The sequence below is a fragment of the Dreissena polymorpha genome, chromosome 2 (genome assembly GCF_020536995.1).
Source record: "Dreissena polymorpha isolate Duluth1 chromosome 2, UMN_Dpol_1.0, whole genome shotgun sequence".
NCBI lineage: Eukaryota > Metazoa > Mollusca > Bivalvia > Myida > Dreissenidae > Dreissena > Dreissena polymorpha.
The window spans coordinates 40949645-40970747 of record NC_068356.1 but is presented as its reverse complement, the minus strand read 5'-3'; the positions used below and the strand labels follow the sequence as shown (position 1 = coordinate 40970747).

The 21103-nt window shown below is 36.6% G+C and overlaps 1 protein-coding gene across 4 annotated transcripts in view; it reads left to right on the top strand.

Moving 5' to 3' along the window:
- The window catches only part of LOC127866716 (protein lin-54 homolog), a 138135-nt gene that overhangs the window by 11232 nt on the left and 105800 nt on the right, over positions 1-21103 (top strand). For all 4 annotated transcript variants that reach the window (XR_008043077.1, XR_008043078.1, XM_052407464.1 and 1 more), the window contains exons 4-11: positions 3254-3345; positions 9639-9902; positions 10358-10515; positions 12924-12998; positions 13991-14136; positions 15417-15511; positions 15827-16023; positions 18342-18517. Coding sequence is in view for 2 of the 4 variants with exons in the window: in XM_052407464.1 (XP_052263424.1) it covers positions 3254-3345; positions 9639-9902; positions 10358-10515; positions 12924-12998; positions 13991-14136; positions 15417-15511; positions 15827-16023; positions 18342-18517 (1203 nt within the window). In the remaining 2 variants the exon portion in view is untranslated. The remainder of the gene's footprint in view (positions 1-3253; positions 3346-9638; positions 9903-10357; positions 10516-12923; positions 12999-13990; positions 14137-15416; positions 15512-15826; positions 16024-18341; positions 18518-21103) is intronic.

Genomic DNA, 21103 nt, shown 5'->3' with positions numbered 1-21103 from the left:
ACTATACAATTAGTGTTAAAATAATTACTCTACTAAAATACCGTAACGATAAAGATTCGGCGTGTTCGATTTGAAATTATTTTAGAGGAAATATCAACTTTTTCGCGATATAATTTCGTTAATAAATACCAAAGAAACTTTTAACCGAAATCAACAAAATTCAATGTTCTCTGCGCTACAAAGTTTGTATAAAAAAATCAATACACGCACGCTTTGCAGGAGTATACATTGTACCTTGACCTTGTACATTGCAGCATAATTTCGCGCGCTTTTGTCGGGAAATATACATGACTGTATATTGGAAGCATTTGTAAACGTCGTGTTAACAATTAAAAATCGTAGTGTGTTTCGGATTACGAATTATTATTCTCATTTGGAAATTTTACGGAACATTTATTCTTGTGTCATATGTGTTATGATTTAAATATTCATTTGTCAAATGTATTATATTAGACTAATTCATATCGTAAAGTACCTGTGAATTAAAAAACATAATTTTTATACGTATTAATTTTCTATACAATTATCTTTTTTATACATGTACTACAGTATTTAAACAATTTTTTATAACAATGTTTTTATTTTTTGGCATGCCCAGTAGCACACTGCTAACGCGGCGTTGCGCGGCGATCACTGATAAGAACGGAAAGTGTCTGCATTTACCTACTAGCCTAAAGTAATACACGCCGCGGGAATTAGCGAACGCGGCGTAACGCCGAGCGTTTTATCGAGTTCACCTCGCTCTTCCAACGCCGCGTGAACACTCGCTAGCAGAAAAAACCCGCGGAGGGAGCGCGTTTTTTGGGGAAAACGCGTGGAGTGTACTGTATTTCCATTTGAAACAACAATAAAACCAGTTAAATACAGTCTTTGACAGGCCTTGACACTAACTTTTTTGACAGGGTACCCGGAGGGAACCCTACTTTCAACTTTTGGTGGCCCTCACCCAAACTAGGGAGTCCTCTTGTTTCAACACACAGCTACTCTCGGCGTAAGGGCAAATAAGTACAAGAAGCATACTAGTACACATTTTAATTTCCTATATTCAATTCTGTTGCCATTTAAAGCAGACCCATTAAAAGCTCATAACCTTGTCTTGTAAACTTTTGATATCATGTATTTCATCAATATCATCAGCATCGTCATCCTTGTCATAATCATCTTCAGCATTATCATCTTCAGCATTGCCCTTCGCCGCCAGAACTTAGCGTTTCGGAAGTTCTTATAATAAACTTTTAAGAAATAAAAGGTAATTACGCGCATTCAGGGGTTTCACTGGCTCAACAAAACTTGTTACAACTTTTTTGCGCTGTGAAAACTGTCGATTATTCCAACCTTATTAATAAGAACAATCATTTAAAGAAACCTTACTACATTAATGTCATTGCCTATATTATCACTTTAACAAGTATATTATTACATAAAAGTACCTTCATAGGTCATACCTTCATCAGTCTTAATAAGCTTTATTTGTATATAAATACCATTTCCATTTTTTTCAACTTGATAAACAAAACAGATAACCAAAATAATATAACAATGTTAACTTTAATGTATTAAACAGTATGCTGCCTAAATGTTTCAAAATTAATTATTTAAACATAAAATCACACCAGTTTACATCATTTGAAAGGGAAAAAGAAATATAAAACGATCAGAAAATAAATCATCTCACTTAATTTGTTAAACAGTTATATATGGTCATTTGGACATGTCATACATCAGCTTCTGTTGTTTAAACGTTTTCTGTTAGTGGTGGATGATTTCCAGGATTAATTAAATTATAGTTGTTCACGCCTATTTCCTGACAGAAAGGCCCAGATAATTACCACCATCTGTTCTAGTTGCCTGAAATAACATAAAGCATATTTTTTTTACAAACTATCAACAACAAACAAACACATACATGTCCCTATCTTTAAATGTCCGAATTTTAACATATCCGAAATATAGTACACCAAGTGAACGATATACTTTTTATTTCAGAAATTGTTGGTATCTTAATCAAAATATATCCTTCCAAGGTCATTATAATAATGGTACTATTAAACAGAAATGCTCACAAATACCTGAAGAAAAAAGTGTATACCGGCATGTGTTTTTGTGGAGAAATTAAATGCTTTTGCCAGCCTGATCGCCTATGGTTTTGATTAAAGAAATAGCGGCCCTAATAATTATTATAATTACTGATCGTCGTGACAGTTTGTCCCAATGTTACTTTTTTGGGGGCTCAATATCATAAAGGAGCCATTAATAATCCGATAATCCGATAATTACCCCCATACAACTTGACAACAGCAGTAAAAACACCGTTTGTAACACTTACACGCTTCAGTGATTTCAATATACTCTCTGCACTGTAGGTCGCTTACATCGTCGAAAATCAATATTTACAACTGACAGACACTGGCCGCTAATGCTCAGTAGCGTGCTTTCGATTCGCAGTACATTTTCGGATAAGATTTTACCGATTTTTTTTTATACGCCGCTCTTTAAAAAATGGAGGCACTTTTAAAAATTCAAATGGTCAATCAAGACAAAGTGGTTCTATAAATTTAGGGTTCCCGGAGGACCACCCAGCTTGAAAGAACTGGTGGTCCTCGCCAAAATCTGGGGGCCTCGGGTCCCCGGACCACCGTTAGTGTCGAGGCCTGTTTGACAATCACAACAACATTGGCTAGAGATTAAATGGGAGGTTGCTTTACAGGTTTTGTTTGTTAATGGATTGACTTGAAGAACCAAGTTATTGAAAAAGGCATGTCCTGCTTGCTTCAGATAGCAACTTGATATTTGGCATGCATGTGTATCTCATGGAGCTGCACATTTTGAGTGGTGAAGGTCAGGGTCATCCTTTAAGGTCAAAGGTCAAATATTTGGCTTCAAAGCGGCGCAGAAGGGGGCATTGTGTGTCTTACAAACACATCTCTTGTTTGAATATGTTATAATGTTTGTCAAACAAAAAAGCAGACAAGATGAATATTTTAATAGGGGATATTAACTAATATTTTGACCAAAGTTTCCCACACCTGATCTTTCAGAACATTACTACTTGTGTTTATGATTCTTCTTCAGAAACCTATGAGCCCTTAACAAATTAAAACGAGCCAATGGCTCATTGCCCCTGCTTTAAAAGTTAATCGGTTTCACCATTTGTACGATAGTCTGGAAATCTGATTCACTATATATTGATAAGAATATATCAAGTGATAGTTAACTTACATACTTGCCTAATATCACATTTTGTATATTCCAGTTTCTCAAGCCCAGTTAGTCGCAGTAACGGCAGCTGGTGTACAAGCACAGCCAATGAAGATCACAATGCAAGCACAACCAATTACACAACTGGTACGATTTAGCAGATTGAAGTGATCAGTTAAAAAAAAAAAAAAAAATGCAATTATGTGCCTGGCTCTGGAAAAACCGGGCTTAATGAATGTGCATAAAGGCTAATGAGGAACAACACTTTGCACCTTAAATTGAAGGGGTTACCTTTAAACAAAAAATACCATAAATACTTTACAGTTTTTGCAGTCCAAATGCAGGGGTGTCAATTTTCCGGATTATTCCGGAAATCCGGATTTGAGCCGTCCAGGGTTGATTTTGAGGTGAATGTAAATCCGATGAGTTTGTTTAAGGCGGGTGGGGGTAGGGACAAAATTCTTTTAGTGCGGGATCATTTCAGAACGAATATTGTTATAGCATCGTCGGCATTCCGGACATTTGCGCTTGGTACCGATTTTATTTATTGATTTCTTATTGGTAAGCGGCTGGCACTGACATGAGCAGGCACTGGCAAAGTAAAGCACTGCAATATCATATTTTAAAACAATATGTTAATCAAATTATATATTGACTGCGTATTTGCTAGGTTACTGGTTACTGGTTTTCATTTTCTGCAGTCAAACGATATGCATATTTAATTACATTTGCAAATGATGTATCGCGACATGTTTTCGGACAGTCGTTTTCGGATACGCTGGTTTGTTAATTACATTTCGAAGTTCTTAATATCATTTGTTTAGAATGACAAATACACCTGCGGTGTTATGGATGGTTTGGTTTATAATATTTCGCATTGTACTCACCAGAAATTGCACCTACAGTACAGCAAAAGCGGCACAAACAAAATCTGCGGCTACACCACGGCCATATTATTAGTACGCGGCGGCCGAATCGTGTGTTGATGCGGCATATCGTCGTGGCACTCGGCATCGATCAGCGCATCGACGCTGAGTCTGTATTTACCACGCGTACTTTCGCAGAGTAAATGCGGCGGATCGAGTGAAAAGATATCCACCAACATGTACATACATGTATGTGTAGCGTAGAATTAATTACGCGCAACTGTTAATGTTTCGTTCGCTTATCATTATTAAATTTGTAATCCGAAACACACTTCCGAATTTTAATGCTAACGCGACCTTTGGCAAATTCTAGTGTCAAATAAACAGTGCTAAAATATCCTTTGTTTCATAAAAAGCGCGCGAAAATTATGCCGAGATGTAGAACGTCGTTTGGAAAGTTTGGGTGTATTTTATGTTGTATAAATACATGAACATCACGTCAGGCGTAAATTGCGTGTTCAGTGGAAAAACGCCCCGATTAGACTTTATTTCATCATCTCTATAAATAGTTACAAATGCCAAAATGTATTTGATACTAAAGGAAATATCGAGAATGTTTGTGTATCGTAAATATTTACCAGCATTTGCTTCAAAATTGGAATATACAAGATTATCGGTTAATTAGTAGCGATATTAACTGTATAATATGATCAAAATAGAACTTGTTTTTATACGCATATTCAAACAAAAGTTATAATAAGCTGATAATTAACAAAACAACAAATACGTCGTCACCGTCTTGATTATCGATGTGGCTTCAAACTGCTAATTTTCTCAGCTTAAATATAATAGCAAAATCAACATGCAATTAATTTATAAATCCATCATATGCTGGAGCCTTGGCCACTTGTATGTGCGAAAACATATTTACGCGACCTTGTTTATGTGTGAAATACATACACTATGGGCGGGAAACAAACTTAATTGGCCAGACACATTAACTATGCTTACATGTATATGCTAATACAATCCGCGCACAATAAATTTATTATGATTTTAATTATTATTATAATTGTTCTTTCAAAATTTGTTAACTACATGTAACTAATAATTTTAAAAGATGTTTTATTTCATGATGCGCATCGACTCGGCATCATGTCGCGGATCGCGGCATGCCTCGGCGGACAGATGCGAAGTTTCGCGGCGAAATGCGACTTACTGACGCGGCTTCAACGACTGACGCAGCATCGACTCGATTCACCTTGCCGCCGCGGATCGCGAAATACGTTTGTTCCGCTTTGGCTGTACTGTAGAAAGACTATAAAAAAGAACAATAAGCTAGGGCTCGGGGGGTTGGGCCCTCTCTTCCCTTTATCCTACGGCTTAATTTTCCGGATTTCAAATTTGGGCCAATTGACACCCCTGAAATGTCAGCCATGGTAGCTCAAGCACACCTGAGTTAACAGCAATTGTTTTCCTTCTTTATAAAGTACCGAAGACAGGGCTTTCCACAGGCCATTTAACGATTCCTCGTCGGGGCGCTTGAATTTCGAAATCAGAGTCCCCGGAGCGCTTGAAATTTTCCGATCAGTGTATTTTTCAGTAAAAGAAAGTGAAGATTGTAAAAAAAAAATTCAAGGTTTCTCTATCAGTGTATCAATATTCCCTGTTTTAAAAGAGCACTCGGTACCTGCTTTCACATGTAATCGCCATAAACACCACATGGGGTAACGGATAATCGACTGATAAGAGAATAGCTTGACGCGCGTATCGATTATTTTAGCCACATTACACAGTCATTTAAATGCTGACAAGGATCTATCAGGTAACGTTCCAGTCGTTCGTTCCAGTCGTCAAACTGTGATGTTCATCGTCCAATCGGTTACGCGAATGCTTATGAGGGCAGGGTTAACTATCGACCATTATTTTTTATTGTCGTCGATCACGAAGTAAGAGTTTGTCACAGCTTGATTAGCAAGAAGTTGTAACATTTACGTAATATAAAACCGGTATCTAGAACAGTACATTAAAGACAGTTTCTGACATCATCATCACACCTTTTTACTGTAAACAAGTGTTACCTATGACTCATAATTATACGAGAAATTAATTGCAAGAGGTAAACAATTAATTAGTTAGAGCGAGTAAGTTGTGCAAATAACTCCCGGTTGCAATTATGGATAACAATTTAATTCCAGAACATGTATATTTCAAATTCATCATGTCCATTTATAGAACTGATTCACCTCGTATTTCTGATATTTATTGGACTAGTAATGCGCTTTAACAAATTTTCGTTGGATTAATTACGCACACTTGTAAATGTTTCGTCTGATAATCGATACTTAAAAGACTGATGATGGCAACCGGTCGTAATCCTCGTGGACAACGTGAATTTCATGCATAATTCCGTCAAAACATTTATTCGACTCGTAAAGTGTTTAAACAAATTATCGTTGAATTCATAACGCAACTGTTAATATTTGTTGAAATCTCAAATGGGAATAATTAAATTTGTAATCCGAAACCCATTCTGGTAAGTCGATGTTAACACATTTTTAATCTGAAACACACTTCCGAATGTAAATGTTACCTCAACGTTAAAATATTCTTGCTTCAAATTAGCAGTGCACAATTATTTTGTGTCGAATCTTTTTCTCAATTAAAAAGAGCGCGAAAATCATGCAGCATGTACAACGTCGCGTCATTTGCATAGAAAGTGCGCGTGCATCGTTTTAACAAGCACACAACACATCAGGGGATTGACGCATGTTCAGAGAAAATATTTCATCAAATCTATAAATAGTCACCTAAAATTGATATGATACTATAGAAAAATTACAAGGTTTGTGTTAAAGAAATAATCGAGAGATTTTATCGTAAATATTTACCAGAAAGTGATTTATAAAAACGGGATTTTCGGGTAATGAATAGAAACTTGAATAGTAGTAAGTATACAGTAATAGAGTCGGGTTGAAACGGATGTATTTGGGAATCGTTAGAGTCGGGATTCTACTATCTGTACGGGAAAGTTTTAAAACAATTAAACAATATAACTTTTTTTTTTTTAAATGACTGGGGGATTTTCTTGAAGAGTCATAGCACACCAAATGACGTCTTTTGATGCTGTTTTTCTTTGAGTTATAACGCACCACAGAACGTGAATTGACACGTTAAATTGAAAAAAAATCGACGTCGGAGGGGACACCCCTCCAGAACCACCCCTATCAGCCCTTGGGCGCCTGACAAAAATCCTGTGGAAAGCACTGGAAGAACATCACTTCCCCAGTGGGGGAAAAATAACAAAAATTCTCAATTGCTGGCCAAAAAAAATCCCGAAACTAATAAAAGTTGCATCAAATTGTGTGTGCTTATTTTTTCCCAATTGGGATGTAACCTGAACCTTTCCCAAATGGACAAAGACCTCATTGACAAAGATGTATGCGGGGAGTTCCATGTTTTACAGTGTTGTTGATTAAGGAAGTTTAATTTAGCATCTTTATGTTACACTTATAATTTGTCAGTTAGCATAGTTGGGAGCAGATTATTGAATTGTTGAGGTTGACATTCTTTTGTACTTCAGGTCAAAGTCTTGTTAACCCAGGTTTACAGTTTGCTTAATATCTATACAACTTTCTTAAAAGTTTATTAGTTTAATTTTACATTAAGTACAATCATATCACCTGACCTCATTTAAACCTTGACAGTGACCTACTTTTGGACTTATTCAAAAGGCCAAATTACCGTAAATCCACGAATATAATACGCCCTTGTGCATAATACGCACCCCCGAGTTTGGTCAAAATTTATCGGTAAAAATTGAAAATCCGAGTAAAATACGCACTAAAAAAATCAGTGTCGAAATCGGCCATTTCCGAAAAAATGTGTCAATATATTTTTGTGTTGTGAAAATAGCAAATCAATTTGGTGTTGTCAACTATCTGTTTCACAGTAATACCCCGGTATATTGCTCGGGATGTGTTATAGTGCTGTTGTTATGACAGTTGCATAATAAATATCTCTGTCTATTGTTTATATTACCATTGATTGTTACCGAAAACACACGGGCCCCTTGCTGACATCCAGGTCAAGCAGTCATAATTACAAAAGAAAGAAGCAGAGACGCTGTTTTTTGTTTTCACATTTTATTCAATTTGAAAATATACGGGACGATAATAATTATAATAAAATTAAAGTAATAAGAAGACAAAATGGTTACTTCCGTTTTTATAGTTGTCTAGATGAATTACTTTTCCGAAGTGTTACAAACTCAATACTTTAATATAACTTAAAATACAATTAAATCGCTCGTGTTTTCATGATCTCTTTAATTAAAATACGCTGCTGTCATTAGGGCTAGTTTGGGAGTAAAAAACAAATTAAATATCACCTTTCAATTTAATTCGGCAATCGGTAGACAGGTGTAATAGACTATTAGCATCATAAAACTAATTATTTAATTACCACTCTTTACTTCAGATATGGTAAATATGCGGTAGAAAGATAAATAGTGGTCGGCTAAGAAATATTTATTTACAGGTATTGTCAGTTGTTTTTTTTTCATTTGCTAATATCTTTATAAGACTTAGCATCCAGTCGCCATTTTGTAGGCAGACGACGATATTAACTGTGTATTCAAAGTATACAGTGTCTGCGCATGAATGACCCAATATTATTCGATAGCTTCTCCCGTTCTCACGTTAAGGTCAAGCGATGTCTCATAATTGGGTACAGAACGGGTTTCGTTTACTGTTCGAATTGCGAACACTTTCATTAAAACAAAGAGACAAATATAGAAAACCAGCCCGATATAAATGGCGGAGGTTTTCAAAGAAATTTTTATAGATTTTCGCATTTTCACAAATAAGATTTTTATTGAGCCAAAATCTCAATATTTTCGCAAATGACTCAAATGGCGAACGACAGCGCGAGCCCTGTTGCACCCCTTTGATGTAATGGTGTAGTTCAAAATGGCTGCCGCGAAGCGAATAACGATTAAGTTGAAAATTTGCACAGGAAAATGTTTGTTCTGCTCTAAACTCGTATATTATACGCGCCCCCTACTTGAAGAAAAAAATGGGAGGTAAAAAAGTGCGTATTATATTTGTAGATTTACGGTAATAAATACTCGCATGGCTTCAAATGGCGGTAATTGCGTTTATACTCGTCATATTGTTAAGTTTAATAAAAGGAAAACAATTAAAGACATGAGCCACACGTAACTTATCTGCCATCTCTAATAGAAGTATCACAATTCATACAGATAATATTGTGCATGTGTAGTATACATGACCTGACTTTTGTGACAACCAGCAGAATTGTTTGATGAGCTTATTGTTAAATTTTGTAAACTTTTTATTGATGCAGATAAACAATTCTTCAAATACAAGGCTCAATACATAAGCATTATTTTGACATTTGAATGTATGAGTATCTACCTTTTATCAATTTTTCTCTCAATGTATTTTGTATATTTTATAAACTATACAATTCTATAAAACAATTGACCAGTTCGAAAAAAAAATGCTTGATGTAGAATATTTGAAACATATTTTCCCTTTTTATTTTACTCAGGTTAACACGAGACCAGTTGGAACCACTTCTGTACAGAGGATTATTCTTCCAGCCACCCAAAGCCAAGTGTCTATACGACCCGCCCCTGTGATAAACCCCTCTCCTGGGGGCCCGCATATTATTCGCACCACCCTTACTGCCACCAATCAGGGCAGCTTGCAGCACGTGGCAGGGGCTGGTGGGCCCACCTTCCTGACCTCGGGGGCCGCTGGTACTCAGGGCGTTCAGGGATTCGCTCTTGTTCCAGCTTCATATCTTACACAGGTATATAATGCCTTTTTTTATTAAGTTTAGCTTTATTGCAAAATGAATTTGTATTTTGAGTTATAATAAAATAGCATTCTTGTTTCAGAAGAAATAAATATATTTAAAGACACACAAAACAATACAAAACATTATTCTATTTCTTAAAATTGATTTAAGGTTCCTTTTTGTGAAGATACATATATGTCAATGCATGATCTATTTATTAATGCAGCTTGAACTTGTTATAGAATATTATAATTATACAGTATATGAATTGTAAATAAATAAATAAAATTCAAATATATATATATATATATATATATATATATATATATATATATATATATATATATACGTACGTACGTACTTACGTACATGCGTGCATACGTACATCTAATAAATGATGTACAGACGTATATTTGATTTATATAAACATAAAATGAATATTTGTAATATTTCATACTTGTCTGAAGATTCAGCAGCAGATACAAGTAAAGCCAACCACTGTCTCCACAAAAGCTGTATCTGTACCCAATCCAAACACCGCCCCTCAGACACAGTTGAGAGCAGAGTATCTCCCTATTGCCAGCAACAATCTTGCGATTAGTGCTTCTACAAAAAACGCCAATGGGTATGCTTTATGGTTTTATACTTTTTCAAGTATTTAAGTTTTTTTTTAACAATTTGATTACAAATGTAGCAACATAAAAATCCATGCTCATTAATGCTTGCTCATTCTGAAGCTATGTTCATTTTCTCATGTGTTGATTTAATAAGTTTTTCCCAAATAAATGGATTTGCCCGTACAAATTCCCTATCCTGAAACCTGGTTTTATTCCTACGCATCGGAACTCCATACCGTTGGTTATTACCGCAATAAGCAATAGTTACCCGTAGATTATTTCTTAATTATACCTCTGTACATTTTTAGCTCAACTTTTCACCGAATATACTATACTGTACACATTTTTATGTGAAGTAGCTAACATGCAGACCTTGATTTAAACTTAATTAAATTCAACTAAATTAATTAATTAATAGTTAAAATCTAGTTTCTTAACATGGTCTCGTTTCTTGTTTTAAATTATAACTTTTCTGCTTTTAGTTTAAATATACTATATAAGTATTGCAGATATTCAACTTCAGTTATATAAGGTGATTGACAGAAAATGTACATTTTACTATCAAAGTTATCTTGAATACTGAATAGGAGTGCGCTGTCTTAGGACAGCTTTTGATTAAAAAAAAATAAAAAAAAATGAGTCAAAATATCAGTATGAATGAGGAATATGATGTTATATAATATTAATAAAAAATCTGCCATCATAATTTTTTTCAATGAAATTTATAATAAATTGAACAAGTTTACGATGATTTTAATGTCATAAGTACGTTACCTGCTATCTCATAGCTTTCTCATTTCCAAGGGGATTTAACTCATCCAGAATTTTAACTGGGAATCGACCAACTCCATACCGTAATACAGGCCAGGTTAAACATAGTGCAATGCATCCTAGACAAAAACTGGTAACCAACCCTAAATATTCTTTCGGGATCGTCCAGGTGTGTACATGTCTTTTATGGCTATGAATTGAAAATTGTTTTTCGATTTTTTTCACTTGGTTGATTGGGGTTTTGAATTGATAATTTGTGTTATTTATCTTTTTACTTCTCATTTGGATTAATTTTATTTCGTAAATAAGACTTAGTACAGTAGTTAACTGAGATGGTACTTCCGCCGCGCATGCGCATCAGTGTGCTTACCACATGCGTTGAAGCTAGTTGACACTCAAACAAACATGGTTTGTTTTTCTTTGTTTTATACAACAAATTAGTGCATGCTTTATACCCAAGTACACATAGTGAACTCTTCCGTTCCAGAACCTTAAGTGTTTCGAATCTTGTGTTTTTCGCAACGTAGTTGTGATATTTTTTAATTTTTCTTTCGCCAAGTACACATGATGGAATCTTATTAATGGCGGACGTCGAAGAGCCGAAGGTTCCTAACAACAAAAAAGTGAGCAAGGGCAAAGCCCCAGCTGTAAAAAGGACACACACCGATGTTCCTAAAGTAAACATGGCAGAATCGGTCAATCAAAACAATACTATTTGTATGTGTTTGGTCTTGTTGTGTTTTCACTAACGGTAGTGTCTTCTTAACAACATAGACATATTTACTCTGTCCGAGAAGTCACAATTAATACCGTTTTAACGAAGATTGCTGACAACCCTTGTTTTGGGTTTTGCTATCGTTAGCTGATAACCCTTTTTATGGGTTCTACTGTGATGGGAAAATATATACAAGCCTTCCCACCGCAGCTGCAAAATCAACTATGAAATAGCAGGTAATGTACTTATGACATTAAAACAAATTTTTTAGGTAAAATTCATTTTAATTATTAATAACTTACCTGCTATCGGTAAGTCCCACCTCCCACCCTGCTATTTGATTAATATTTTTGTATATATATTGAAAGAATATTGAGGGTTGGTTACTAGTTTTTGCCTAGGTTGCATTGCACTATGTTTAACCTGGCCTGTGTTACGGTATGGAGGTGGTCGATTCCCAGTTAAAATTCCAGATGAGTTGATTCCCCTTGGAAAGGAGAAAGCTATGAGATAGCAGGTAAGTTTTTAATAATTAAAATGAATTTTACATAAAAAATTTGTATTAACAAGTGAACTCGTATGGAGATCTAAACGGTCTACATGTCTTTTTTAACATGAAATAGTTTTCTGTTTTACAGCATAACATTATTTGTAATTGCTTTAAAAAAATCTTTTATTTTCTTGCACCACTTCCTGTGAACATTTGTTCTAGTTTTGTTTATGAACTTTTATCTGTTTAAAATAAAAGATGCATATACTTGCTTCAAGAAAAGAAAAGTCTAGCATGCTGCTGTAAATAATTTGTATATTCATATCAACAATTTCACTACATCAAACAGAAACTGAACATGTTCCATGTGACTAGAACTTGCATGCCATTAATTTTGACCTACAGTCTCATGTGCCACATGTTTCCCGTTGTGTTTGTAGTACCTCTGTCGATGCCAGTGGAGCTGCCAGACCTAGAAAACCTTGCAATTGTACCAAATCTCAGTGCTTAAAACTGTAAGTATGCTATTGGCATTGCATACCAACATAGGCTGGTTATGTCACTTTTTTTGTCAGTCAGTTTGTGGGCAAACTACTTTGACATTTGTCAAGTGATGAAATAAAACTTGTCATCACTGTGAACTGCAGATGCCCAATGATCCATGCATTCCTGAGTTATGCTTTTGTTTTAACTTTGATTTGTTTAAGATTGTTAAAAGAAAAAACACATCACACAAAAATACTGTGTAAAAAAATGCACTCCAGTTATTGGGTCCATTTTGTTATGACTGGCATATATTTCTTACAATACTTGTATGGCCTTGAAATGTCTATGGAAATGTGCTCGTTTTCAAGTGAAATGTCAATTTAAACGTGAATACAAATTAGAAGCATAAACTAAGCCTCATGTTGTAGACTTTACAGAGTGCATTACATCTTGTTCCTTTATATATTCCTTTATATATCTGTCAAAATCAGTACCATTAAACACCTCAATACATTATTTGAAGTAATATCCTTTTAAGTATCCTTTTAGTTAATGAAAAACAGTGTCTTTATGTTGCCAAATATTTGCTCTTAAAATCATTATAATTATTTTCTAAAAAAAGATATATCAATTTATTACATAATATTTTACTTTTACTGTGTTTTAATAGTGTAGCCGGTATTGTTTTATTGCTTAAGTTTCTTACAGCATTATTATTTATATCACACATATTTAGATCATTAATCCTTTAATTGATGCTGCATAATATTATCAATACCTCTTATTTTTTATCAATATTATGTACATATATATGTTTTGTACAACGCCATTGAATATAATTATATAAATAGGCGTTTCATCAAATTAGCAAGTTTCAAGTTGAAGTAGTTATTGTCAAAATTTTGATTACAGATCATGTTTACATTTGCAGATATTCTGATTGCTTTGTTTACATTTGCAGATATTTTGATTGCTATGTAAACATATGCAGATATTGTAATTTCTATGCATAAATTTGCAGATATTGTGATTGCTTTGCGAATGGAGAGTTCTGTCATAACTGCAACTGCAATAACTGTGCCAACAATCTAGAACATGAGGAAGACCGGTCACGGGCAATCAAGTCATGTCTGGAAAGGAACCCTTCAGCATTTCATCCAAAGATTGGTGAGTTTGGTTTCAAGCAGAGCTATATGACATAGTTATAATCTTAGCGAATATGATGATTTCGTCAATAGATGTTTGGTATTAATTTTCTCCCATTCTAAGTGTTTATTGAGATACTTCCAATATTGAAGTTATGAAAGTATCAAATCTTTTAATATCCCACACTTAAAAGGGATGCCCCTTTGTGCAATCTTTGATTACACTTAATAGATACCAATAGGCCTAAAGAAGCAACTAACATCACAAGAGTGAAAATCTTGTCATATTGTTATTTCTAATTATTTAAGTTTTATATTGTGTGTATCTAGGTAGATTTGCAGCACTGTGTTGAGTCTGAAGTTTGAAAGTATATGAGCCTGGCTTTGGGAAAATGGGGCTTAATACATGTGCGTAAAATGTTTTACAGATTAGCCTGTGGAGTCAGCACAGGCTAATCTAATCAGTGACATCACTTTCTGCCAAAACTGGTAATTTTAAGCTCGGCTGTATTCGGAGAAAACCCGAGGTATTGTCATAGCCAGCTTGCTGTCTTCGTCGTGCTAAAACCTTGACATTTGTCTCTAAAATCAAAGTGCTTCCACCTATAACTTTGAAACTTCATATGTAGGTGCACCTTGATGAGTTTTACTTGCCACACCCATTTTTTGGGGTCACTATGTCAAAGGTCAAGGTCACTGTGACCTCTAAAAAAACAAAAACAATTCTGACAATCTTTCTTTTATTCAAAACAGCACCCGCAGCCGAGCGTTGGCACCCGTTATGCGGTGCTCTTGTTCTAAGAAGAGCAACAGAGTTCCTTTAACAAAAAATACAATAAAAGTGGAAAGTGTTGTCCCTGATTAGCCTGTGTACACTGCACAGGCTAATATGGGATGACTCATTTTGTTAAGGTTTTGAACATTGGCTCTAAAATCAAAGTGCTTCCACCTACAACTTTTTAACTTCATATGTGGATGCACCTTGATGAGTTCGACACGCCACACCCATTTTAGGGTCACTCTGTCAAAGGTCAAAGTCACTGTGACCTCTAAAAAAAAATAAACACAATTCTGACGAGCTTTCATTTATTCAAAACTGCACCCGTAGCCAAGCATGGCACCCGTTATGCGGTGCTCTTGTTTTATACATATGTATTTAGCTCAAGAACGTCGCTGTTCTGAGGATTGCTCAGCTTGATGACATTTGTCAATAAATGATTGTTAAGTTTGCTGTGATTTCATTTATATAATTATTACTGAATGTTTAGTAAATATCTTTGAATTGTACTTGGTTGTGTTCAGGTAAAGGCAGGGCTGGTGAGAGGGATAGACGGCATAATAAGGGCTGCAACTGTAAGCGGTCAGGCTGTTTAAAAAACTACTGCGAATGTTATGAAGTAAATAACTTTTGTCATTGTATCTTTTGTAGCGTATATTGTTAAGTTTTATTTTTTGAAAACGGTTAGACATGTATAATCATAATAACTAAAGAAGTTAATTTGTAGTATTTACTTGCGCAATTAAAATGGTTGTATTGGAATTCATGTCTGAAATTAGGAAATTATATAGCCTCATGTATATAATAAACCATTTCTGTTCAACAATATTTTATCACCCAAGATGGAGATCACTTATCTTCTCAGACCTTGATAAAAAAATTAATATCAATGTATAGGAAAAGTATAAAATATGTAATCAATTCTTTACACCAGGCAAAAATCATGTGCAGCTCCTCATGTAAGTGTGTTGGCTGCAAAAATTTCGAGGAGAGTCCGGAGCGCAAGACACTGATGCACCTTGCTGACGCAGCCGAAGTGAGGGTGCAGCAACAGACGGCTGCCAAGTCCAAACTGTCCTCACAGATCTCAGACCTGCCTTCCCGGCCAGCTAATTCTTCAACAGGGGAGAGGTATGTAATTGTGTGACATTTACATTGTTAAATATCCGATGAAAAAGTTTCTGTAATGACTAACAGTAGTACTTTTTGGTATCACTGGGTCAAAGTCGGACTGGTCAACATTTTTATGCCCCCCTTCGAAGAAGAGGGGGTATATTGCTTTGCTCATGTCGGTCGGTATGTCGGGCCGTCCACCAGGTGGTTTCTGGATGATAACTCAAGAACGCTTGGGGCTAGGATCATGAAACTTCATGGGTAGATTGATCATGACTCGCAGATGACCCCTATTGATTTTGAGGTCACTAGGTCAAAGGTCAAGGTCACGGTGACCCGAAATAGTAAAATGGTTTCCGGATGATAACTCAAGAACGCATACGCCTAGGATCATGAAACTTCATGGGTAGATTGATCATGACTCGCAGATGACCCCTATTGATTTTGAGGTCACTAGGTCAAAGGTCAAGGTCGCGGTGACCCGAAATAGTAAAATGGTTTCTGGATGATAACTCAAGAACGCATACGCCTAGGATCATGAAACTTCATGGGTAGATTGATCATGACTCGCAGATGACCCCTATTGATTTTGAGGTCACTAGGTCAAAGGTCAAGGTTGCGGTGACCCGAAATAGTAAAATGGTTTCCGGATGATAACTCAAGAACGCATACGCCTAGGATCATGAAACTTCATGTGTAGATAGATCATGACTCGCAGATGACCCCTATTGATTTTGAGGTCACTAGGTCAAAGGTCAAGGTCACGGTTACCCGAAATAGTAAAATGGTTTCCGGATGATAACTCAAGAACGCATACACCTAGGATCATGAAACTTCATGGGTAGATTGATCATGACTCGCAGATGACCCCTATTGATTTTCAGGTCACTAGGTCAAAGGTCAAGGTTATGGTGACCTGAAATAGTAAAATGGTTTTCGGATGATAACTCAAGAACGCATATGCCTAGGATCATGAAACTTCATAGGTAGATTGATCATGACTCGCAGATGACCCCTATTGATTTTGAGGTCACTAGGTCAAAGGTCAAGGTCACGGTGACCCGAAATAGTAAAATGGTTTCCGGATGATAACTCAAGAACGCATACTCCTAGGATCATGAAACTTCATGGGTAGATTGATCATGACTCGCAGATGACCCCTACTGATTTTCAGGTCACTAGGTCAATGGTCAAGGTCACGGTGACCCGAAATAGTAAAATGGTTTTCAGATGATAACTCAAGAACGCATATGCCTAGGATTATGAAACTTCATAGGTAGATTGATCATGACTGGCAGATGACCCCTATTGATTTTGAGGTCACAAGGTCAAAGGTCAAGGTCACGGTGACCCGAAATAGTTAAATGATTTTCGGATGAATACTCAAGAATGCTTTTGCCTAGGATCATGACACTTCCTAGGTACATTGATCGTGACTTGCAGATGACCCCTATTGATTTTCGGGTCACTAGGTCAAAGGTCAAGGTCACAGTGACAAAAAACGTATTCACACAATGGCTGCCACTACAACGGACAGCCCATATGGGGGGCATGCATGTTTTACAAACAGCCCTTGTTTTACGATTTTCTTAATGAACCGTTGGGTCTGGGATTGTAAAACTAATAAAGATAAAAAACCAGCGTAGGTAATAAACATATAGGTCAGTAGATCTCTATTTAGTTTTTGGTGAAAGGTTGCAGTCAAATTGACACAAGCAATACATTTCGCTTTTCATCTTTGAAATTCGGCACAGGAAGTTTACGTGTGTTACAAATAGTTCAACTGTCTCTCAGCATCTCCTTTTTATGCTTCCCCAAAAAATTTGGGGGGGGGGAGCATATAGTCGCTGCTTCGTCTGTCCGTCCGTGTGTCCGTCCATGCACAATTTTTGTCCGGGCTATTTCTCAGCAACTTATGACCGGAATTCAATGAAACTTTATGGGAAGCTTCACTACCAAGAGGAAGTGAGCATATTATCAGCGGGTTCTGGTCGGATGATTTTTCACAGAGTTATGGCCCTTTTAAATTTTCCATTAACTGTACATATAGTGCAATTCTTGTCCAGGCTATTTCTAAGCAACTAATGACCGGAATTCAATGAAACTTTATGGGAAGCTTCACTACCAAGAGGAGATGTGCATATTATCAGCCGGTTCTGGTTGGATAAGTGTTTCACAGAGTTATGGCCCTTTGAAATTTTCTTTAAAAGAATTCTTGTCCCCTCAACTACTGTGCCCTCAAGACGTTTCCTTTATCTGAATATATAGTGCAATATTGTGACGAAAAAAGTTTGGGCGAGCATCACCCGTCTCTGACGATTTCTTGTTGCTTCCAGGTTGCCATTCTCTTTTGTTACGACGGACGTTGTTGAGGCGACGTGTGCCTGTCTGCTTGCCCAGGCTGAAGAGGGGGAGAGACAGAGGATGCCCGGGGTCGTACAAGAACGCATGGTCATCGAGGAGTTCGGCAGGTGCCTCGTTCAAATCATAGAGTCAGCAAACAGAACTAAAGGTTGGTAGGCTTGCAAGGCCTTTTCCAGAATATTTGTTCTGGCACCCTGATCATGGGAAGGGTGGGTCTTGGGATCAGTAATGAACGTAAAATTTGTATGATGTACATGCCAAGTGACGTTTTTTGTGTGTTTTGTCACTTTCAAATACTGTATTAAGGTTCTTCATATTGCTTGTCTGCACATTTACATGAAACTTATTCTATGGTTAAAATGGGTCAATTATCGAGTTCTCTTTATCCAATAATATTTAACTCACATGAGCACAATGTGCTAATCGTGAGCTTTTGTGATCGCCTTTTTTCTGTTGTGCTTCCTTCGGCGTCTTGTCTTGTTAACACTCTTAGAGGCCACATTTATTGTCCAATCTTCATGAAATTATGTCAGAAAATTTGTTGAAATGATATCTTGGACGAGTTTGAAAATGGTTCCCGTTGGTTGAAAAAATGGCCGCCAAGGGGCGGGTCATTTTTCCATATATGGCTAAAGTAAAACATTGTTAACACCTTGAGGCCATGTTTAAAGTCTGATCTTCATGAAATCTGGTTAGAAGATTTGTAGCAGTGATATCTTGGACGAGTTAAAAAAAGATTCCTGATGCTTGAAAAACATGACTGCCAGGGCCGGGCATTTTTAGCTCATCTATTTTTTGAAAAAAAATTGAGCTATTGTCATCACCTTGGCGTCGGCGTCGGCGTCCGGTTAAGTTTTGCGTTTAGGTCCACTTTTCTCAGAAAGTATCAATGCTATTGCATTCAAACTTGGTACACTTACTTACTATCATGAGGGGACTTGGCAGGCAAAGTTAGATAACTCTGGCGTGCATTTTGACTGAATTATGTGCCCTTTTTATACTTAGAAAATTGAAAATTTTGGTTAAGTTTTGCGTTTAGGTCCACTTTTTTCAGAAAGTATCAATGCTATTGCATTCAAACTTGGTACACTTACTTACTATCATGAGGGGACTGGGCAGGCAAAGTTAGATAACTCTGGCGTGCATTTTGACAGAATTATGTGCCCTTTTTATACTTAGAAAATTGAAAATTTTGGTTAAGTTTTGTGTTAAGGTCCATTTTATTCCTTAAGTATCAAAGCTATTGCTTTCATACTTGCAACACTTACTAACTACCGTAAGGGGACTGTGCAGGCAAAGTTATGTAACTCTGACTGGCATTTGGACGGAATTATGGGCCCTTTATACTTAGAAAATTGAAAGTTTGGTTAAGTTTTGTGTTTTGGTCCACTTTACCCCTAAAGTATCATAGATATTGCTTTCATACTTGGAACACTCGCAAACTATCATAAGGGTACAGTAAAAGGACAAGTTGCATAACTCTGGATGTCATTTTTACGGAATTATGGCCCTTTTTTGACTTAGTAACTTTGAATATATGGTTAAATTTTGTGTTTCGATCCACTTTACTTCATAAGTATCAAGGCTATTGCTTTCAAACTTCAAATACTTTCCTGCTATCATGAGGTTACTGTACCTGGCAAGTTGAATTTTACCTTGACCTTTGAATGACCTTGACTCTCAAGGTCAAATTATTAAATTTCTCTAAAATTGCCATAACTTCTTTATTTATGATTAGATTTGATTGATACTTTGACAAAACTACTCTTACCTGACATACCACAATAGACTCCACCCAAACCATCGCCCGTGCCCCCCCCCCAACCCCCCCCCCCTATTTTTTATTTATTTTTATTTTTTTTTATTTTTTAAGATCATCTCACAAATGACCACCACACCCTCACACTATACCCCCCCCCCCACCCCACCCCCTCCCCAATTTTTTTTTTAAACGGTTAAAAAACAAAACTATTTATTTTGATTATTTTATGTTTGAAATACCGTCCAACCATCGCACCCAAGAATCCCCCCCCCACCCCCCCCCTCCCCCCACCCGAATCCCCCCCCCCCCCCCCCTATTTTTTTTTTTTTTAAGATCATCTCACAAATGACCACCACACCCTCACACTATACCCCCCCCACCTCACCCCCCCCCCCAATTTTTTTTTATGAAACGGTTAAAAAACACAAATATTTATTTTTATTATTTTATGTTTGAAATACCGTCCAACCATCGCACCCAAGAATCCCCCCCCACCCCACCCCCACCCCCCACCCCCCCCCCCCCCCCCCCCCCCGATTTTTTTTTTCCTTTTTTTCGCATTTTTGGAAGAAAATGTAATAAATGTCCACACCCCCACACAATGCACTGCTCTTCACTCCACCCCTCCCTCCTTTGTGATTGAAAATGAGAGTCCCTTCACCTTTAAAAAGAAAATAGATGAGCGGTCTGCACCCGCAAGGCGGTGCTCTTGTTCCTTATTATGCCCCCCTTCGAAGAAGAGGGGGTTATTGTTTTGCACATGTCGGTCGGTCCGTTTTTGGTCGGTCCGTCCACCGAATGGTTTCCGGATGATAACTCAAGAACGCTTACGCCTACGGCTAAAACACGGTGTTGGTGCTCATAGTAGTCTCACTCACCTAAAAAATTGAAATTGTAGATACAGCATTTCCTTGATGTTGATTTTAAAGCTCAAGGTATCCCCTACTCAAATCAAGTTGAATTTTATTTGAT